At 40.8% G+C, this 20459-nt stretch overlaps 1 protein-coding gene across 38 annotated transcripts in view; it reads right to left on the reverse strand.

Annotated features, from left to right (window-relative positions):
* LOC139748583 (uncharacterized) overlaps positions 1-20459 on the reverse strand; it is a 978916-nt gene that overhangs the window by 571940 nt on the left and 386517 nt on the right. For all 38 annotated transcript variants that reach the window (XM_071661646.1, XM_071661679.1, XM_071661676.1 and 35 more), the window contains 3 exons: positions 18355-18552; positions 15115-15456; positions 5775-5960 (listed from right to left, as the gene is read on the reverse strand). In XM_071661646.1, the coding sequence (XP_071517747.1) occupies positions 5775-5960; positions 15115-15456; positions 18355-18552 (726 nt within the window). The remainder of the gene's footprint in view (positions 1-5774; positions 5961-15114; positions 15457-18354; positions 18553-20459) is intronic.

A 20459-nucleotide genomic window follows, 5' to 3' on the forward strand; every position in this document is an offset into this window, starting at 1 on the left:
GAATGGAAAAAGGTGAGAACAATGGAAGTAAGGGGAGTGGGGGAGGAATGGGATGTATTTAGGGAATCAGTGATGGATTGCGCAAAAGATGCTTGTGGCATGAGAAGAGTGGGAGGTGGGTTGATTAGAAAGGGTAGTGAGTGGTGGGATGAAGAAGTAAGATTATTAGTGAAAGAGAAGAGAGAGGCATTTGGACGATTTTTGCAGGGAAAAAATGCAATTGAGTGGGAGATGTATAAAAGAAAGAGACAGGAGGTCAAGAGAAAGGTGCAAGAGGTGAAAAAAAGGGCTAATGAGAGTTGGGGTGAGAGAGTATCATTAAATTTTAGGGAGAATAAAAAGATGTTCTGGAAGGAGGTAAATAAAGTGCGTAAGACAAGGGAGCAAATGGGAACTTCAGTGAAGGGCGCAAATGGGGAGGTGATAACAAGTAGTGGTGATGTGAGAAGGAGATGGAGTGAGTATTTTGAAGGTTTGTTGAATGTGTTTGATGATAGAGTGGCAGATATAGGGTGTTTTGGTCGAGGTGGTGTGCAAAGTGAGAGGGTTAGGGAAAATGATTTGGTAAACAGAGAAGAGGTAGTAAAAGCTTTGCGGAAGATGAAAGCCGGCAAGGCAGGAGGTTTGGATGGTATTGCAGTGGAATTTATTAAAAAAGGGGGTGACTGTATTATTGACTGGTTGGTAAGGTTATTTAACGTATGTATGACTCATGGTGAGGTGCCTGAGGATTGGCGAAATGCGTGCAGAGTGCCATTGTACAAAGGCAAAGGGGATAAGAGTGAGTGTTCAAATTACAGAGGTATAAGTTTGTTGAGTATTCCTGGTAAATTATCTGGGAGGGTATTGATTGAGAGGGTGAAGGCATGTACAGAGCATCAGACTGGGGAAGAGCAGTGTGGTTTCAGAAGTGGTAGAGGATGTGTGGATCAGGCGTTTGCTTTGAAGAATGTATGTGAGAAATACTTAGAAAAGCAAATGGATTTGTATGTAGCATTTATGGATCTGGAGAAGGCATATGATAGAGTTGATATGGATGTGCTCTGTGGAAGGTATCAAGAATATATGGTGTGGGAGGCAAGTTGTTAGAAGCAGTGAAAAGTTTTTATCGAGGATGTAAGGCATGTGTACGTGTAGGAAGAGAGGAAAGTGATTGGTTCTCAGTGAATGTAGGTTTGTGGCAGGGGTGTGTGATGTCTCCATGGTTCTTTAATTTGTTTACGGATGGGGTTGTTAGGGAGGTGAATGCAAGAGTTTTGGAAAGAGGGGCAAGTATGAAGTCTGTTGGGGATGAGAGAGCTTGGGAAGTGAGTCAGTTGTTGTCCGCTGATGATACAGCGCTGGTGGCTGATTCATGTAAGAAACTGCAGAAGCTGGTGACTGAGTTTGGTAAAGTGTGTGAAAGAAGAAAGTTAAGAGTAAATGTGAATAAGAGCAAGGTTATTAGGTACAGTAGGGTTGAGGGTCAAGTCAATTGGGAGGTAAGTTTGAATGGAGAAAAACTGGAGGAAGTAAAGTGTTTTAGATATCTGGGAGTGGATCTGGCAGCGGATGGAACCATGGAAGCGGAAGTGGATCATAGACTGGGGAGGGGGCGAAAATTCTGGGAGCCTTGAAGAATGTGTGGAAGTCGAGAACATTATCTCGGAAAGCAAAAATGGGTATGTTTGAAGGAATAGTGGTTCCAACAATGCTGTATGGTTGCGAAGCGTGGGCTATGGATAGAGTTGTGCGCTGGAGGGTGGATGTGCTGGAAATGAGATGTTTGAGGACAATGTGTGGTGTGAGGTGGTTTGATCGAGTAAGTAACGTAAGGGTAAGAGAGATGTGTGGAAATAAAAAGAGCGTGGTTAAGAGAGCAGAAGAGGGTGCTTTGAAATGGTTTGGGCACATGGAGAGAATGAGTGAGAAAAGATTGACCAAGAGGATATATGTGTCGGAGGTGGAGGGAACGAGGAGAAGTGGGAGACCAAATTGGAGGTGGAAAGATGGAGTGAAAAAGATTTTGTGTGATCGGGGCCTGAACATGCAGGAGGGTGAAAGGAGGGCAAGGAATAGAGTGAATTGGATCGATGTGGTATACCGGGGTTGACGTGCTGTCAGTGGATTGAATCAGGGCATGTGAAGCGTCTGGGGTAAACCATGGAAAGCTGTGTAGGTATGTATACTTGCATATGTGGACGTATGTATATACATGTGTATGGGGGTGGGTTGGGCCATTTCTTTCATCTGTTTCCTTGCGCTACCTCGCAAACGCGGGAGACCGGCAAAAAAAAAAAAAAAAAAAAAATATATATATATATATATATCTATTTATCTATTTTGCTTTGTCGCTGTCTCCTGCGTTTGCGAGGTAGCACAAGGAAACAGACAAAAGAAATGGCCCAACCCACCCCCATACACATGTATATATACACACGTCCACACACGCAAATATACATACCTATACATCTCAATGTACACATATATATACACACACAGACACATACATATATACCTATGCACACAATTCACACTGTCTGCCTTTATTCATTTCCATCGCCACCCCACCACACATGGAATACCATCCCCCTCCCCCCTCATGTGTGCGGGGTAGCGCTAGGAAAAGACAACAAAGGCCTCATTCGTTCACACTCAGTCTCTAGCTGTCATGCAATAATGCCCGAAACCACAGCTCCCTTTCCACATCCAGGCCCCACACAGCTTTCCATGGTTTACCCCAGACGCTTCACATGCCCTGATTCAATCCACTGACAGCACATCAACCCCGGTATACCACATCGATCCAATTCACTCTACTCCTTGCCCGCCTTTCACCCTCCTGCATGTTCAGGCCCCGATCACTCAAAATCTTTTTCACTCCATCTTTCCACCTCCAATTTGATCTCCCACTTCTCCTCGTTCCCTCTTTGTCAATCTTTCTTCTTCCATTCTTTCCATATGTCCAAACCATATCAGCACACCCTCTTCAGCTGTCACAATCACATGCTTCTTATTATCACACCTATCTCTCTTACCTTTTCATTACTTAATGAAACAACCTCTCACAACATACTGTCCTCAACATACTGTCTAACCCTTCCCACTTTTCTGCATATCTACATCTGTAGATAACAACCCCTCTTTCCACACATTCCTCAATACTTCCGGAACATCTAATCCCTACCCCATCCTATGACTCCTTCTGCTTCCAAGGCTCTGTCTGTTCCTTCATCCACTCCCAAGTTTGAAACACATCACTTCCTCCAAATTTTCTCCATTCAAACTCATACCCCAAATAACCTGACCCTCTCCTCTAACACTAATAATCTTGTTCTTCACATCTATTCTCAACTATCTCCTTCTGCACCCTCTTTCAAACTCGGATACCCAATTCTGCAGTTTATCAATCAAATCTGCCACCAGTGCTGTGTTATCAGGAGACAACAACTGACTGAATTGCCAGGTCCCCTAACACCCACCTCCTACAGACTGCTTACTGCTTACGACCCTTGCATTTACATCCCTCACCACCCCATCCATAAACAAACTATACATCCATGGTTACAAACACATGCCTGTGATGCAGACTAATCTTCACCTGGAACCACTCACTCTCCTTTCTTCCTAATCACACACATGCCTTGAACCCTTGATAAAAACTCACGGCTTCTTACAGATTTCTTCCCACACCATATATTCATAAGACCTTTCAAAAGGCATCTTTATCAACCATATTATATGCTTCCTCCAGATCCATATATGACACTTACAAATCCTTCTCTTTCTTTAAGTATTTCACACAAAAATCCATAAAGCAAACACATCCTTTACCACTTCTGAAACTTCATTGTTCCTCTCCAATCTGAGGCTCTGTATATGTAATCACCCTCTTAATCACCATTCTCCCATACAGCTTACCAGGTACGCTCGACAAAATTTTACATCTGCACTCACCTTTGTTCCCCTTTACTTTATACAGTGGAACTATACATGCATTCTGCAAGTTCTCAGGTGCCTCATCCCAATACATACACTGAAAATCCTAAAAAGACAATCAACTACATAGTCACCCCCCTTTTTAAGAAATTCATTTGCAATCTCATCCACTCCAGCCACCTTGCCATAATTCAGAGCATCAGACTGGGGAAGAACACTGTGGTTTCAGAAAAGGCTGAAGACGTGTGGATCAGGTGTTTGCTTTAAAGAATGAGCAAGATATACATAAAGAAACAGTAGGCTTTGTATGTGGTATTTATGGATCTGAAGAAATCATATGATAGGGTTGATAGTGATGCCTTGTGGTATGTTTAATAAATATAGGGTGTGGGAGGAAAGCTGCAAGATGCAGTGAAAAGTTTTTATCGAGGGCGTAAAGCATGTGTATGAGTAGAAAGAGACAAGAGTAAATGGCTCAATGTGAAGGTTGGTCCAAGGAAGGGGTGTGAGATGCTACAATAGCTGTTTAATTTGTTTATGGACAGGGTGATGAAAGAGAAACATGTAACAGCCTCAGAAAGAAGAGGAAGTAAGTAGTCTGTAGTGGATGAGGGGGGGTCTGGAAAGTCAGTTGCTTTTGGGTAATGGAGGCAGATTCTAGTGAGAAACTGTAAAAGTTGGTGACAGAGTCTGGAGTAGTGCATGTAAGGGTGAGGTTCAGAGTTTAATGAATAAAAACATGGTTTTTAGGTTTAACAAAGGTAGAAGGACAGGTTAAATGGGGTGAGTCTGAATGAAGTGACATTAAATGAAGTGAAGTGTTTCAGGTATCTGTGAGAGTACATGGTGGTAAATGCAGCCATGGAAATGGAAGTGAGTCATGGGATGGGTAAGGGAGCAAAGGTTCTGGGAGCGATGAAGAATGTGTGGAATAAGAAGTCATTATATGGGAGGGCAAAAATGGGTACATTTGAAGGTACAGTGGTTCCTACAATACTTTATGGTTACGAGGCAGATGAGAATGTGCAGAGGAGGGTGGATGTGCTGAAAATGAGATGTCAGAGGACAAAACTTGGTGTGAAGTTGTTTGATTGAGTAAGTAATAAAAGGGTAAGAAAGAGGTGTGGTTATAAAAAAAAGTGTGTGGCCGAGAGAGCTGAAGAGGGTGTGCTGAATTCATATGAACATATGGAACGAATGAGTGTGAAAGTGTTGACACAGAGGATACATGTGTCAGAAGTGGAAGGAACAAAGAGAAGTGGGAGAGAAAATTGGAGATGGAAAAATGAAGTGAAAGAAGTGAAATAGATTTTGAATGACTATGGCCTGAACATACAGGGAAGTGAACGGCATACACAGGACAGAGTGAAATGGAATGATGTTTTATAAAGGGGTTGACATGCTGCCAATGGACTGAACCAAGACATATGAAGAAGCCGGGAGAAGCCTTGGAAAGGTCTGTAAGGCCTGGTTTTTGTGCATTACACATGAAAGCTAAAGAATGGATGTGAGCAAATGAGACTTTTCTTTGTCTGTTCCTGGCATGACCATGCAAACATGGGAAATGGTGATCAAGAATGAAGAAAAAGTATATGCATCTTTTTTCCTTTCCTATATACTTGTCTGCAATTTCCTGTGTTAACAAGATAGCACCAGAAACAGATGAAGAAAGGCCATACTTGCTTGTGTTATACAGTTATACTGTGTGTTATACTGAAAATGTTGGAGTAATCTTGGTGCCTGCACTATATCAAAACTGATAAATATACTGCATTATATTGTGGCTCTACTACATAATACATATATAATTTCATGTACAAAAACATAATCTGAACTAAAATTGAAGATATGTTTACCTGTGAGCTTAGGTGAAGTGGAGTGAAACCAGCTTTAGATTCTGCATTAGCACTAGCTCCATATTCAAGGAGTGTTGTGGCAATATCCATTTGGTTTTTGCGTGCAGCAATGTGGAGAGGAGTATAACCATTCTTTGCCGTGGCATGTGGGGATGCACCTTTGTCCAGCAATAGCAGTGCAACATTCTGGAAAAGATATATACTTTTTTATATTTATTTATTTATTTATTTTGTTTTGTCGCTGTCTCCCGCATTTGCGAGGTAGCGCAAGGAAACAGACGAAAGAAATGGCCCAACTCACCCCCATACACAATGTATACACACACACGTCCACACACGCAAATATACATACCTATACATCTCAATGTACACATATATATACATACACAGACACATACATATATACCCATGCACACAATTCACACTGTCTGCCTCCATTCACTCCCATCGCCACCTCGCCACACATGGAATACCTTCCCCCTCCCCCCTCATGTGTGCGAGGTAGCACTAGGAAAAGACAACAAAGGCCCCATTCATTCACACTCATTCTCCAGCTGCCTTGCAATAATGTCCGAAACCACAGCTCCCTTTCCACATCCAGGCCCCACACAACTTTCCATGGTTTACCCCAGACGCTTCACATGCCCCGATTCAATCCACTGACAGCACGTCAACCCCGGTATACCACATCGATCCAATTCACTCTATTCCTTGCCCTCCTTTCACCCTCCTGCATGTTCAGGCCCCGATCACACAAAATCTTTTTCACTCCATCTTTCCACCTCCAATTTGGTCTCCCACTTCTCCTCGTTCCCTCCACCTCCGAAACATATATCCTTTTGGTCAATCTTTCCTCACTTATTCTCTCCATGTGCCCAAACCATTTCAAAACATCCTCTTCTGCTCTCTCAACCACACTCTTTTTATTTCCACACATCTCTCTTACCCTTACATTACTTACTCGATCAAACCACCTCACACCACACATTGTCCTCAAACATCTCATTTCCAGCACATCCACCCTCCAGCGCATAACTCTATCCATAGCCCACGCCTTGCAACCATACAACATTGTTGGAACCACTATTCCTTCAAACATACCCATTTTTACTTTCCGAGATAATGTTCTCGACTTCCACACATTCTTCAAGGCTCCCAGGATTTTCATCATTTTTTTATCAATATACTTTGTCGCTGTCTCCCGCATTAGCGAGGTAGCGCAAGGAAACAGACGAAAGAATGGCTCAACCCACCCACATACACATGTATATACATACAAGTCCACACCCGTTCATATACATATAGTAACATGTAATAATAAAATTTTCCTAAATTGAAGGTGTGAAGAGTATCTTCCAATATTCTAGATTTTCCTATGCATCTAGAATTATATATGCTGCTTCAAAGGTGAAAATAATATATGGACTAGAAAACCTTCCAATGAAAGTAGTTTCACATGAAAACAGGGTGTGCCTCAGATCAGTGATTCCCAGCTGGGTTTTGTATACACCTAAAGATGCCACAAGAGCTTTCATTCATAAATTATCATGATATAGTAATTTTTTCTTTCTTTCACATTTAGCAAAAATCAGGAAGTTTTCATAATAAATTAATAATGTATTAATAATGTATAAGATCACAAAAGCCTACAATAATGCAACTATAATATATATATAAAATTTAAGAAATATTACAGGATACAGGCAATGCAAAGTAAGAGACACATCAGACAGGGGAGGTACAAAATACAATAAAGCTGTTCAGTGAAAAGAGTTTAAACACTAATGCCACAAAAAAAAAATGAGATTACAGCCAGCTTGGAAGTGACCTTATTCCTGTAACTTTTTCTGACACATATTTGTTACAATATAATCATGGTCTAAAGCTGACTGCACACATGGTGCACTTTCAAAATATATAGTGTAACTACCAGAAGAAGCAGGAAAAGTAAGTAATAAACTCTACACTGAAGAAGAATTTACACTGTGGATTATGAGAACATCACATGTTGCACAGCAACTGAAGGATGCCCCTAATATAGTAAATTATCAATATCAACCACTACTGCAATGGCATGGGTGTGATATGAAGTATGAAACTGAGAGTTCAAGATATATAATGATCAAGCTATTTTTTTTTTTATTATACTCTGTCGCTGTCTCCCGCGTTTGCGAGGTAGCGCAAGGAAACAGACGAAAGAAATGGCCCAATCCCCCCCCCATACACATGTATATACATACGTCCACACACGCAAATATACATACCTACACAGCTTTCCATGGTTTACCCCAGACGCTTCACATGCCTTGATTCAATCCACTGACAGCACGTCAACCCCGGTATACCACATCGCTCCAATTCACTCTATTCCTTGCCCTCCTTTCACCCTCCTGCATGTTCAGGCCCCGATCACACAAAATCTTTTTCACTCCATCTTTCCACCTCCAATTTGGTCTCCCTCTTCTCCTCGTTCCCTCCACCTCCGACACATATATCCTCTTGGTCAATCTTTCCTCACTCATTCTCTCCATGTGCCCAAACCACTTCAAAACACCCTCTTCTGCTCTCTCAACCACGCTCTTTTTATTTCCACACATCTCTCTTACCCTTACGTTACTCACTCGATCAAACCACCTCACACCACACATTGTCCTCAAACATCTCATTTCCAGCACATCCATCCTCCTGCGCACAACTCTATCCATAGCCCACGCCTCGCAACCATACAACATTGCTGGAACCACTATTCCTTCAAACATACCCATTTTTGCTTTCCGAGATAATGTTCTCGACTTCCACACATTCTTCAAGGCCCCCAGAATTTTCACCCCCTCCCCCACCCTATGATCCACTTACGCTTCCATGGTTCCATCCGCTGCCAGATCCACTCCCAGATATCTAAAACACTTCACTTCCTCCAGTTTTTCTCCATTCAAACTCACCTCCCAAATGACTTGACCCTCAACCCTACTGTACCTAATAACCTTGCTCTTATTCACATTTACTCTTAACTTTCTTCTTCCACACACTTTACCAAACTCAGTCACCAGCTTCTGCAGTTTCTCACATGAATCAGCCACCAGCGCTGTATCATCAGCAAACAACAACTGACTCACTTCCCAAGCTCTCTCATCCCCAACAGACTTCATACTTGCCCCTCTTTCCAAAACTCTTGCATTTACCTCCCTAACAACCCCATCCATAAACAAATTAAACAACCATGGAGACATCACACACCCCTGCCGCTATGAACAAAATTAGTCATCACTGTCCTTTCAGTAAAAGATGTGTTGTAGAAGATGGAAATGAGAAAAAATGAAATGTAATTACAGAATGAGCATGTGAAAAGGGTTTTCTGCAAAATAATGAATAGTTTATCATCTAAATTCTGAAAAAGAAACATTAATAAAAAGAGGGGAGCAGCAAAATGGAGTGGAAAAAGGGCAGGGAGAAACAAGCATAATCAAGTAATGAGTCACCAGTGCCATATCATCCGTGAACAACACCTATCTCACTTCCCAGGCCCTCTCATCCCCAACAGACTGCATACTCACCCCTCTCTCCAAACCTCTTGCATTCACCTCCTTAACCACCCCATTAATAAACAAATTAAACAATCATAGAGACATCATACACCCCTGCCATAGACTGACCTTCCCTGGGAACCAGTCACTCTCCTCTCTTACATCCTTGATAAAACCTTTTCACTGCTTCTAGCAGCTCACCTCACCCACCGTATACTCTTAAGAAATATGGTTTGGATATATGGAAAGAATGGGTGAGAAAAGGTTGAAAAAGAGGATATATGTGTCAGAGGTGGAGGGAACATGAAGTGGGAGACCAAATTGGAGGTGGAAGGATGGACTGAAGATTTTGAGTGATTGGGGCCTGAACATATAGGAGGATGAGGGGCGTGTAAAGAATAGAGTGAATTAAATGATGTGGTACACCAGGGTCAATGTGCTGTTAATGGACAGAATCAGGGCATGTGAAACCCCTGGGGTAAACCATGGAAGGGCCTGTGGGGCCTGGATGTGGATAGGGAGCTGTGGTTTCGGTGTATTACACATGAAAGCTAGAGACTGAGTGAGAATGAATGTGATCTTTTTTATCTGTTTTCCTGGCGCTACCTCACTGAAGCGGGGGGAAGCAATGATGTTTCCCGTGGGGCAGCGTGGCGCCACAAATGAACTGAAGGCAAGCAAGTATGAATATGTACATGTGTATATTTGCATACGTCTATGTGTATGTATATGTGTATATGTTAATAAGTATATGTATGTGTATGTACATGTATGGGCATTTATGTTTATATATGTGTATCCTACACGTACACATGCCTTACATCCTCGATAAAAACTTTTCACTACTTCTAACAACTTGCCTCCCACACCATATATTCTTAATACCTTCCACAGAGCGTCTCTATCAACTCTATCATATGCCTTCTCCAGATCCATAAATGCTACATACAAATCCATTTGCTTTTCTAAGTATTTCTCACATACATTCTTCAAAGCAAACACCTGATCCACACATCCTCTACCACTTCTGAAACCACACTGCTCTTCCCCAATCTGATGCTCTGTACATGCCTTCACCCTCTCAATCAATACCCTCCCATATAATTTACCAGGAATACTCAACAAACTTATACCTCTGTAATTTGAGCACTCACTCTTATCCCCTTTGCCTTTGTACAATGGCACTATGCACGCATTCCGCCAATCCTCAGGCACCTCACAGTGAGTCATACATACATTAAATAACCTTACCAACCAGTCAACAATACAGTCATCCCCTTTTCTAATAAATTCCACTGCAATACCATCCAAACCTGCTGCCTTGCCGGCTTTCATCTTCCGCAAAGCTTTTACTACCTCTTCTCTGTTTGCCAAATCATTTTCCCTAACCCTCTCACTTTGCACACCACCTCGACCAAAACACCCTATATCTGCCACTCTATCATCAAACACATTCAACAAACCTTCAAAATACTCACTCCATCTCCTTCTCACATCACCACTACTTGTTATCACCTCCCCATTTGCGCCCTTCACTGAAGTTCCCATTTGCTCCCTTGTCTTACGCACTTTATTTACCTCCTTCCAGAACATCTTTTTATTCTCCCTAAAATTTAATGATACTCTCTCACCCCAACTCTCATTTGCCCTTTTTTTCACCTCTCGCACCTTTCTCTTGACCTCCTGTCTCTTTCTTTTATACGTCTCCCACTCAACTGCATTTTTTCCCTGCAAAAATCGTCCAAATGCCTCTCTCTTCTCTTTCACTAATACTCTTACTTCTTCATCCCACCACTCACTACCCTTTCTAATCAACCCACCTCCCACTCTTCTCATGCCACAAGCATCTTTTGCGCAATCCATCACTGATTCCCTAAATACATCCCATTCCTCCCCCACTCCCCTTACTTCCATTGTTCTCACCTTTTTCCATTCTGTACGTGTAGGAAGAGAGGAAAGTGATTGGTTCTCAGTGAATGTAGGTTTGCGGCAGGGGTGTGTGATGTCTCCATGGTTGTTTAATTTGTTTATGGATGGGGTTGTTAGGGAGGTGAATGCAAGAGTTTTGGAAAGAGGGGCAAGTATGAAGTCTGTTGGGGATGAGAGAGCTTGGGAAGTGAGTCAGTTGTTGTTCGCTGATGATACAGCGCTGGTGGCTGATTCATGTGAGAAACTGCAGAAGCTGGTGACTGAGTTTGGTAAAGTGTGTGAAAGAAGAAAGTTAGGAGTAAATGTGAATAAGAGCAAGGTTATTAGGTACAGTAGGGTTGAGGGTCAAGTCAATTGGGAGGTGAGTTTGAATGGAGAAAAACTGGAGGAAGTGAAGTGTTTTAGATATCTGGGAGTGGATCTGGCAGCGGATGGAACCATGGAAGCGGAAGTGGATCATAGGGTGGGGGAGGGGGCGAAAATTCTGGGAGCCTTGAAGAATGTGTGGAAGTCGAGAACATTATCTCGGAAAGCAAAAATGGGTATGTTTGAAGGAATAGTGGTTCCAACAATGTTGTATGGTTGCGAGGCATGGGCTATGGATGGAGTTGTGCGCAGGAGGATGGATGTGCTGGAAATGAGATGTTTGAGGACAATGTGTGGTGTGAGGTGGTTTGATCGAGTAAGTAACGTAAGGGTAAGAGAGATGTGTGGAAATAAAAAGAGCGTGGTTGAGAGAGCAGAAGAGGGTGTTTTGAAATGGTTTGGGCACATGGAGAGAATGAGTGAGGAAAGATTGACCAAGAGGATATATGTGTCGGAGGTGGAGGGAACGAGGAGAAGAGGGAGACCAAATTGGAGGTGGAAAGATGGAGTGAATAAGATTTTGTGTGATCGGGGCCTGAACATGCAGGAGGGTGAAAGGAGGGCAAGGAATAGAGTGAATTGGAGCGATGTGGTATACTGGGGTTGACGTGCTGTCAGTGGATTGAATCGGGGCATGTGAAGCGTCTGGAGTAAACCATGGAAAGTTGTGTAGGTATGTATATTTGCGTGTGTGGACGTATGTATGTACATGTGTATGGGGGTGGGTTGGGCCATTTCTTTCGTCTGTTTCCTTGTGCTACCTCGCAAACGCGGGAGACAGCGACAAAGCAAAAAAAAAAAATATGTGTATATGAGTGGATGGGTCGTTATTTGTCTGTGTCCTGGCACTACCACACTGACACGAGAAATGGTGATCAAGTATAATAAAATAAAAAATATACCATTATACTTGATCACCGTTTCCTGTGTCAACAAGGTAGTGCCAGGAAACAGACCATTCTAGATACTTGATGTGGATATGGCATAGGAGCTCAAGTGAGCCATACATTGGGTGACAGTGTGTGTGTGTAAAGGTCTAGGGCACACTGAGGAAAGTGTGAAAAGAGAGGTCACTGTCTTTATGGTATAGTGGTCCTCTCAGTACTGTATGATTTTGAGGCATTGGCCCAAGACAAAAATGTAACAAAATGGGGTGCATATGTCAGAATGAGAACTTTGAGGATAATATGTGGTGTGCAGAGGATTGATTGACTTAGAAATGATAGGGTAAGAAAGAAGTGGGGTAGTAAGAGGAATATGGATGAGAGAGATGGCGAGAATGTGCTGAAATAATTTGGAAATCAGGAGAGTATAAACAAAAAAAGGTAGACAAAGAGGGTATGAATGTCAAAAATGGAGGAAACAAGGAAAAGGAAACCATGGAGAGGTTGAAAGGATGGAGTGAAAGATGCTCTAAAGGTTCAGGGCCTGAACATGCAGGAGGGTGTGAGGAGTGTAAGGGACATAGAAAAGTGGGGTGAGGTGGTATACAGAGGCAAAAGTTCAGTGAATGGGCCAAACTACGGTACATGAAGCAGTTGCAGGAAAACCATGGATAGGGGAATCTGGTTTTGGTATGTCATAAATGACCACTAGACAGTGGATGTGACCAACTGAAGTCTTTTGTTTGTCTATTCTTGGCATTAACTTACTAATGAGGGAAATGGTGAACGTGCATGAAAAAAAGTTAACCTACAAAGAATAAACCTACCTTAAATTAAAAAATCTTAAAATATGCAAAATTTGGTGATAATGGCCCTAAAATAATTCTTCAGAACAATTAAAAATTATTGTTTTTCAGTTACTGTACTGTTTTTAGCTACACAGCAACTTGTATGGCAAAGATAAAACATTCAAAGACTTAAAAAATATTCACATAAAGAGGCTTGAAGAAGGTGATGAGGGGTGGTGTAAATTATGGGCTTCATAATGTTTTGCAAGACCAAGTGTCAATCTAAAGGGAATTTCGGGGATAGATCTCTGGTAATATAAGTATTTTTGTTATGGTCCATTGTTTACAGTGCTGAGTGTTTGTGAGGGGGAAATTTGTTTTCTCTTGTAGTCTGTCAGGTAACACGCTAAAAGTGTCAATCTTTAGGTGACTCTGGCATGATTAAAAGAATGCTGTGCACTATTAATGAACCATTTTTAGCCACACTAACTGTAGCATGGCAAAAGTAAGTCCTTTGAGAAAATTAAAATAAAATTTACATTAAGTGGCTTGGAGAAGGTGGTCTGTCTGACATGACTGACAGTCTTCATTATATTTTGCAGGGAGACTAAGTGTCAGTATCTTGGGGGCTTTCGGGGACAAGTTTCTCGTAAAAAAAAAATGTTATGTTCCAGAAGTATATTTACTGATCATTTTGTGCTAATGACACTGTCCAGGTTTACAGCATTTTCAACATTACAACTACAGTGTTAAATTGACTGGGGAAAATAATATTAAGTGCCAGTGATCAAAGAGATACAAAGAAATACTATAAATCAATCCAAAAAGTGAAAATCAAATGGCAATAGTGGGAAAAATAGTGACATTAGAGGCAAAATAAATGCTTGCACAACTTTAAGTGCTATCAAAGTTATATCAAGACATATAGCAATCCTCCCCTCTTGTTTTTTTTAATATTCCAAAAGAAGGAACAGAGAAGGGGGCCAGGTGAGGATATTCCCTCAAAGGCCCAGTCCACTGTTCTTAACACTACCTCACTAATGCGGGAAATGGCGAATAGTTTGAAAGAAAAGAGAAAGTAATGAAGGAAAATTAATACCATGTATACATGTCTGTATATGTATCCTGAAGAGAGAATATAGCATTAATGCCATAAAATAGATGGTGATGACTGCTGCATAGTTCTCGTTATTATAGTCACGAAAGTGATTCAAAGGGTAATAAACAAGTGATAAGGATAAAAAAGCATTATATCAGAAGGAACTTAACTTTCTAAACACAGTGAATGGGCACTAGTTACTACAAATACACTAAATGAGAGAATAAATGCATAACATCGAATGAAAAAACAATGAGGCCACAATCCTTGATAATCTCAATAAGAAATAAAGTGTGAATGAAGAACAAGTGATAAACATAGAAATGTTAAGGGTTAGATTTGATAAAAATAGATTCACCCAACATGAGACAATAAGTGTAACACAGGGTAGGTTTCAGACTAGCTCCTGGATACTAATTTTATTTTCTTGAAGGCTTACAAAATATAATCCTGTTAAATTCTTTACTCTTATTTCATGAAGATAAAGCAAGACAAAAAGAAGGTTTTTGAATTATAATAAAGATAATGTTTACATATTTCACTCATACCTATCATTATTTTCATCTACCTTTTTTCTTTTCTGTTCTTTATTCCACTTTACATCACTCTTCTCCCGCAGTTCCTTTGTCAACTTTGTCTTTTAGAGAGAGAAAAAATCATGTTGCATATGCAAGAAATTTAAACAAGGATAATATTACATAAATTAAAATTTTTGGAGATGTGACCGCTTGCTTCAGAAATACTACTTACCTGGTGATCATAATGGGCAGCCACATGAAGTGGAGTAACACCATTCTTTCCTTGGGCATCAACAGGAGCATCCTTCTGAAGCAAGAGCCGAGCAACCTTCATGTTACCATACTTTGCAGCAAGATGAAGAGGTGTAAACCCTTTCTTTGTGGTTGAGGTAAGGGAAGCTCCATGTTCCAAAAGTACACTAGCTACTTCTTCCTGGCCTTCCTTGGCAGCAATGTGCAATGCTGTATAGTGATCCTTGGTGGTAGCATCAACTGCAGCTCCATGCTGGAGCAACAGTACTACAATGTCACTGTTGCCCAGACGGGAAGCAATGTGCAAGGCAGTTTGCTGTTCCTGGCAATACGTAAGTAAGCTTTAGCATGGAAGTGTTTTAACAGATTAAAATAAAAAAAAATTTATAAGGTGGAAAAGAAAATACCTATACTGCATTGATAAAGCAATACTGTGGTTCACAGCTCTTTCCATGCATGACACAGGTTTTAAAGCTTTCACTGTTCCATGTGGAACCAGTCTTTTGTCATTTTAAACAAAGTACTTTTTATATGAGCTATGGTAATCATAACTTGCCAAGTGTGATGATACATTTACCAACATAAAAGAAAACAATTTCAGTTATAATTAGCAAGCCATAATGACAACATCTAATGTCCATCATTCATGTTTTACAATTCATGTAAATGTTATGTTATGAAGTAAAAAGTTGTGGTATGTCAACAGATTATCAAAAGTATTGGAAAGAGTATCATAAACTTAATGAGAGCATAAAAAAGAGGAAGGCCTTGAAACAAAGCACTGAATATCAGGAGCTTTACTGTGTAATGTCTCAACTTGCATCTTCCCCCAACAACTGAGACCAACAATTAAGTAACTTAGTTCTATGATGGACAACAACTCGGCTACAACTATGTTTGAAGATGTAACCACACTTATGGAGTTTTGTATTTCACCATTCAATTAATATTTTTGCCCATCAAAGGCCCTTCTCTATTAGTACCAACTGAGAAGGTTCAATGATAGGCCAACTTGTACTGAAATAATAAAAGAAGAAATTTCCTAGAAGTGTGGTTTTATCTCAAGATGAAAGTAACTTTATTTCAGCATTTTTCTCTTACTGTTAAAGCAGGGGTAACTGAACGCCCTGATAAAGGCAACTGGGATTTCATCCCCAAACTCCCCTCTTCTGACTTCCCTCCCTCACTCTGCTCCCTCCTTGCTGGCCCATCTGTCTCCTTGGTTGTTAATGTATCATCCTCTCCCCTTTTCTCCATCAACAGTGGAGTCCCTCAAGGTTCTGTCCTTTCTCCAACACTTTTTCTCTTTTTTATCACTGACTTCTCTCTGTCTACAAATAACCAAATGCACTTACTTTGAGGAATGTAAGTCAGAACTATTTAGAAAAAGATGGATTTGTATGTGGCATTTATGGATCTGGAGAAGGCATATGACAGGGCTGATGGAGATGCTTTGTGGAAGGTCTTAAGAATATATGGTGTGGGAGGTAAGCTGCTAGAAGCAGTAAGAAGTTTTTATCAAGGATGTAAGGCATGTGTACAAGCAGAAAGACAGGAGAGTGACTGGTTCCCAGCGAAGGTCGGTCTGTGGCAGGGGTGTGTGATGTCACTATGGTCTAATTTGTTTATGGATTGGGTGGTTTGGGAGGTAAGTGCAAGAGTTTTGGAGAAAGGGGTGAGTATGCAGTCTGCCAGGGATGAGAGGGCCTGGGAAGTGAGTCAATTGTTGTTTGCCAATGATATAGGACTTTTCAAGGGCTCCTGTTGCCAAAGGCAATTGTAAGAAAACATAGACTCTTTTGTGTGAAAAGTTCTTTGATAAGACTTTACTCCACATAGGCAGTTTGATCAAGCAGGTAATAAAAGGGTAAAAGAGAGGAGTGGTAATGAGAACAGTGTGGCTGAGAAAGCTGAAGTGGACGTGCTGAAATGGTTTTGACTGACATATGGAGAGAATGAGTGAGGAGAGGTTGATCAAAAGAATATATGTTTCAGAAGTTGGAGGGATAAGGAGAATGGGGAGTACCAAACTGGACAATGAAAGATACAGCAAAAAAAGACTGTGAGTGTCTGGGACCTGAACATGCCCAAGGGTGAAAGCTTGCACCGCCGAGCCAAAGTCAGCAAATATGAGCAAATGAGGCCGTTTCTTTGTATGTTCCTAGCACTAACCCATTACCATTGGAAATGGTAAACAATTGTGAAAAAGTAATACATATTTTGTTCCATATTTCTTCGACATTTTCCAAGTTAGCAAGTGCAGGGCAACTGAGTACTAAGTGCTCAAAGTTCTCTTCACATAAGTTGCATGGTGAGCATGAAGGGTCTTGGAAGATGAGAAAAACAGTGTTTGTAGAGTTGTACAGAAAGGTGATGTCTAAAGCATAAGTGGGAGAGTCTGACTTGTGTTTGTCAGGGGGGTGTGGTCTCTGATGGGTGTATGTACAGATAGTCATAAAGATAGTCAGAGTTAAACAATGAGTCGGGAGGTCAGAGAACAGAGTTTAACTATGAGTTGGGAGTTCAGATGTTCAGAGCTTGCCAAATTATTTAAGTGTGTCAATGTTTTGTTAGTGTCCTATTGTTTAGGAGGTAGGGAAGATCTGTAAGTAGAGGTTACTGTAGTATAAGGCAGGGAAAGTTTTATATCTCTAGTTGGGGGATGGTGTTTGGTTACAGAGTGGTCAGGGTGGGTTGGGTCTAAAGCTGTTGCAAAAAAAACGAGTCCCAAGCATGTCAAAGATGGAGTGTTTTGTGTTTTGCTTCACAGGGAAGATGATAGGTGTTTGTACTTGCAAGTCAGCCTGTGATTTTTGTTAGTGTATTCTCTGTGAGTTGCAGCTTTGTTATATTTGCTTGTAAGAGGGTAGAAGACCAAGCAGGTGAGGCATAGTTTAAAGTAAAGCAACTGAATTGTCTGTAAAGGATACTGAGAGATGTTGAAAAATAAAAATTTTATCAGAGTCTCCCTGTTTGTGGTCACATTGAAAGTGAAACATAACATTTAGCAGAGTAGTACCAATGGAGTTCAATCTCACTAAAAAGCTTCTCATTTCAAGGGAGATCATCCTTTTCCTGTTGCTGACCACAGCACAGCTTTGAAGTTGCAGAAGCCCCTTGGAAGGGGGTCTTTGGATTATATTATAATAGATATGAAAATCCACATTAAAATTTCTTGTCTATGAAGCCAATGAGGCTGCTATGATGCAGAAACACTTACCCTTGCTCTAGCATCCACATGTGCACCATTCCTCAAGAGGATACGAATGATGTCTGTTTGGTTTGCTCTAGCAGCAAGATGGAGTGGTGTTTCTCCTCGCACAGTTGGCACATCAGCAGAGGCTCCATGTTGGATTAGGTAGATCACAATATTCATGCAGCCCATAAACGATGCCACATGAAGAGGTGTCAGGCCAGACTGCAACACAATAAAAATGATAATTAAGATTTATTTTCCAACTAAAACTTACTTAATCAAACCAGAATAAAACTACTGTTCAGTGGCACTTTAAACTTACACAATTATGATATGTAACTCTCCCATATAATCATGACCACTAAAACAATCAGTGTATCTACATCAAGTATGCTATTTCTCATGTAATCATCCTAGTTCACATGCTCAATCTGTTACAAGTACAATTCCCACCACAACTAAAAACTAAATCATACTTAATCCTCTCTCATCTAAGAAAACTTTTTACTCAAGTATTTCTGAGCAGCAAATAAACAAAGACAAAACAAAAATAATCTCAAACTGAGATTAAATGTGATAAAGGTGTTAAGCAGTAGTAAGCTAACATTACAAATCAACAATATGCAACTCAATGAATGAGTCAACAGCTGAGAGTTGTAATTTAGTTTGTAAAATTAGAAAAGCAAATAAAACAGGAAAAAAATCAACAAGACATGTAGGATATGAACAAAACAAATCAACTTCTGATGTGAAGAGAGAAAAGTTTCAGAGTTTTACTGTGATCAAGCTGAAGTACTGGCCACTATTTTTCACATCTGTTCACTCCTTCCTGCACAGTGAAGTAAGGCCAAGAACAGACGAAGAATGGCCCCATTTGTTCACATCCACTCTGTAGCTATCAGGTACAATCCATCATATGCAGAGCTCCTTATCTAAAACCAAGCCCCATAGAGCTTTCTATGGTTTTCTCTGACAGCTTTATATGTCCCACTGCATCCCAATAACAGCACATTGCCCTGTATGCTACACTACTACAATTCACTCTGTCCTGTGCATTCCTCACACCCTCCTGTGTGCTCAGGCCCCAATAACTCTTGAGAATTTCCACTCAATCCTTCTCTCTCCTCCTCGGTCTTCCCCTTCTTCCTGTACTCTCCACTTTTAAAATGCAGTGTACAACCTCTTAGCATGTTCCACCTAACACATCCTCTGCATAAATCCAAATCACTATAGCACATGCTCTTTCACTCTCTCTGCCAAACTCTTCTTACTACTTTATCTCATTCCTTACTAGACCAATCATCCTCACACCATAGCTCATTTCCATTGCATGCATCCACTTTCATACTTTTTCATCTTTATTGAATACCTCTTTCTCTGTCACCAGCAACTTTACTTCATCACCCACCACTGACTACTCTTTCTCACCTACCCATTTCCCTCCTTCTACATGCCACAAACTTCTCTCAAACACACCAACACTACTTCCTTAAATACCTTCCATTCCTCACCAACTCCCCTAGCTTCATTTAACCTTACTTTTTGCCATTCTACACTAAATCTTTCCTGGCATTTCTGAACATAGTACGTCTTTTTTTCCAAGCTCACTTACTTTTAACATTCTCTTCTCACCCATATCATTTCCTTTTTCTGAAAACCTCTACACACTTTCACCCTTGCCTCCAACATTTGCCCCTCTCAGCACATTCACATCCAAGAATCTCTCTTTTACACAGCTATCAACTTGTAAGTAATCCAATCATGCCCATGAACTCTCTCACCTACTCACCTATGTATACTTGTGTATGTCTCTCTTTTTAAATCCAGTATTCCCAATCACCAGTCCTTTTTCAGCACAAAAATCCTCAAGCTGTTCACCATTTCCATTAACCTTGCTGAATACATTATGCCCCTTAACAGTGATATTACTCACTTCTGCATCTTAATCATCCATTACTGGAGTTCACTAGTAATGAAGACTCTATTGCCATGGCCATCCCTTTGAGATAGTTCCAGAAAGGAACAGGTATCAGAGATATAGACATAATATAAAAGATTACCTGTCACTAATACTCGGTTGCCTGCATCAAAACTACTGACACACTCACTCAGCTGCTCCCAAAACACAT

This window comes from Panulirus ornatus, chromosome 5 (genome assembly GCF_036320965.1).
Source record: "Panulirus ornatus isolate Po-2019 chromosome 5, ASM3632096v1, whole genome shotgun sequence".
In the NCBI taxonomy this organism is placed as follows: Eukaryota; Metazoa; Arthropoda; class Malacostraca; order Decapoda; family Palinuridae; genus Panulirus; species Panulirus ornatus.